General features: G+C 56.8%; 1 protein-coding gene across 1 annotated transcript; it reads left to right on the forward strand.

The window, feature by feature from the left end:
• Positions 1 to 1,443: 1,443 nt before the first annotated feature.
• SPRG_12394 (40S ribosomal protein S16) lies at positions 1,444 to 2,278 on the forward strand. Its single transcript, XM_012352056.1, has 2 exons — positions 1,444 to 1,695; positions 1,922 to 2,278. The coding sequence occupies exons 1-2, from the start codon at positions 1,501 to 1,503 to the stop codon at positions 2,165 to 2,167; spliced, it is 441 nt and encodes a 146-aa protein (XP_012207446.1). The 5' UTR covers positions 1,444 to 1,500; the 3' UTR covers positions 2,168 to 2,278.
• Positions 2,279 to 2,984: the final 706 nt, after the last annotated feature.

Raw genomic sequence — 2,984 nt, forward strand, 5'->3', positions numbered from 1 at the left:
TTCGTCTTGGTGAGCTTGCCGACCGCCGTGCCGAGCGAGAGCAGCTGGTCCGTGCCAATGTTGGTGGCCTGGCGCATGAGCTTCTCGCTCACGTAGTAGACAATGTCGCCGTGGAGGCGGAAGCAGAATTTCTCGTCCGGGCGCACGACCAAGTGCTGCACGTTGCGGCCAATGCTACACGCAGACGACGTTAGCACAGCGAATCGATACAAGGTCGTAGTACTATTTCGAGATCTTCTCGAAGACGGTCTTCATCTCTTCATCGGTCAACGGACGCATCGTCGCTTGCTCGTTGGGCGGCCAAAGCAAAGGGTTGTGCTTTGCCCGGGCTGACCACCGCCGTATTCATTGGTCCAAATCGATTGGCCAATCAGCGACGCCGAAGCAATCGATTGGTGGGCGCGGATGTTTTTATGCTGGAAACCATCCGGTGTTTTAAACATTGCGCGTGAAGGCAGATCGCCAAGGAGCATACAAGCTCACCACGAGGAGGATGGACAACATGTTTGTATTCATATCCGAGTCGAAGAAGAAGCTATGGACGTGAAGACCATCCATCAGCATGCGTTGGTATTGTGCGAGGAGCGAAAGCGAGTTGGTGGTGGAAAAGGGAGTCCCGTTGGCGGTGCAGTTCATGTGTCCGAGTTTCCTGGGGCAATGATTGTATGCCGCGGGCGAAAGCGTCGACTGTAAGTTGCATGACACGAGGGATTGAGCGATCCATGGAAAGAGAGGTTTTTGTACTGCTAGTGCACACAAAACTACAGTGTATACTCCAAAGACCGAGTTGGCTATCTATGCACAAGGCACCGAGGGTCCTCAAATTCTGGAAACGTATGTTGATTGATGATTGAATACTAGTACAACGGAGGCAGCAACGACGACGCCAAATTCAATTGAGTAGCACAACGTGCGCCTTTGAGTGCGATCTCTGCGACCTTCACGAGGTAGTAAACTGGTAAATTCGTATGAATGGTGGGGTGAGACTAGAGCATTTTGTGGGAGACTACGATCATGGGATGACTCGACCTCAAATACCACACCACTCGCCGCCAATCGATCCCATACCTACTAGTATGACAACCACCACCACATTTGTACGGGCCGGCCATGTCCATGCATCCCATGCGCCAAGGCTTTCCAGGCGACACGGAGGAGCTCGCTCTCTTCCTTTCGCCATCCATCCATTCTTGCATCGTTCTCGTCGTCACGTCGCTTTCCAGTCATCGCAGAGACGACTCGATTGCACGCATCATGAACCCGGCGCAGGAGGTCTCCTCGCCACACTTGCCGTGCTGCCAATGCAGCGTGCCACGTGCGAGTCAGTTTCAAACACGTTTTGCACATAGGTGTATAAAACACCCCCGTGGCAAATTCCAAATGGCTGGTGGGGCACTGCGGAGAGGATGTATTCTCAGAGGTTTTCAAAGTATAAAAAGAGAGAGGGAATTGGCCACGGCTGGCTTCAGGTCATTCCGGAAATCACACACCAGTAACATCATGGAAGGCGCGAGCAAGATTGAATCGGTCCAGGTCTTTGGCCGCAAGAAGAACGCTACGGCGGTCGCCTACTGCAAGCGCGGCCACGGCCTCATCAAGGTCAACGGCTGCCCCATCGAGCTCGTCGAGCCGGAGATCCTCCGCACCAAGACGTACGAGCCGGTGCTCCTCCTCGGCCAGCAGCGCTTCGCCAACGTACGTACTACTACGCCTTGATCACGTCCTCCAGTGTGCATCGGGGCGCGGCGAGAGGCGACTCTCTTGGCGCGCCTTGGTAGCTGTCTTGGTCCACATCTTACTGTGTGCCACCGCCGTCTTGGCGGTGTGCTGTGTCCAATGATTGCACATCCACCGATGTCGCACTTGGGATCTAAGATGCTCGGGACGAACGGGGACTGATCGGCATGCTCCATTCTCTTAGGTCGACATCCGTGTCCGCGTCAAGGGCGGTGGTCACACCTCGCAGATCTACGCCATCCGCCAGGCGATCGCCAAGGCCATCGTCGCGTACTACCAGAAGTACGTCGATGAAGCCTCGAAGAAGGAGATCAAGGACATCCTCCTCGACTACGACCGCACGCTCCTCGTCGCGGATCCCCGCCGCTGCGAAGCCAAGAAGTTCGGCGGTCCCAGCGCCCGCGCTCGCTTCCAGAAGTCGTACCGTTAAGCGTCTCGCCGACGTGGGTCGTCTTGGCCTGGGTGCAGCGCGGCGCTTCTATGCGCTCTGCTTTGCATTCTAGTTGGTCGATCTTGTAACAAGAAACTGGTGTGAACCTCATTTTCTTCTCGTCTTGAACCCTTCGCCCAGCACGCGTCGACTCGTCGGTCGTCATAGCATTGCATGTACTACCATGCGGCTCAAGCGTGGCAGCTACGTGTCCAAGGAGCCCATATGAGCAGCTACGCGCAAGCAGCCCGCGCAGGTACACATGCCACGGCCATGGTACCCACCCCCTGACCCCAACTCATGGCTGAGGTAGATGGCGCAAGTGGTAAGTGCTGCAAGGACGCTTGCCGGAGACTGCCGGAACAGCTCATGGAGCTCTCACAACATACATAGCATGGCCGTAGTCGTGCACTAGCCAAGACGCATCGGCACCTCCATCCCATGGCCACGCGTAGTCAAGTCAGCGTAGCATGCATGCTCGTGTATCGACAATGGCGGCAAGCGCGTGGCTGCGGGACCAGTTGCTACGAGCCTTTTCGCAGCGTCGCAAGCATGGACGCCTTGGCTAGTATCGTGGTGGCTTGCGCATGAAAGCTGCGAGCTGCGGCGACTGCCGTGGTCGAGCGCATCCAAGCGCAGGCGATGGCCTAGGCTGCACGTCCATCTTCGAGGCCCAGCGGCTGCATCCTGTTCTACAGGCCAAGGGGCATGCGTCGAGCGCCTCGTCGAGGGCAGCCTCCATGGCCTCATGGGGGCGTCCGGCTGCAAGGTCCAACCGTCCGGTTTCGGATCCGTACTCGTTATCCGGATGGCCGAA

The sequence above is a fragment of the Saprolegnia parasitica genome, assembly GCF_000151545.1.
Source record: "Saprolegnia parasitica CBS 223.65 unplaced genomic scaffold supercont2.91, whole genome shotgun sequence".
Taxonomy (NCBI): domain Eukaryota; phylum Oomycota; class Saprolegniomycetes; order Saprolegniales; family Saprolegniaceae; genus Saprolegnia; species Saprolegnia parasitica.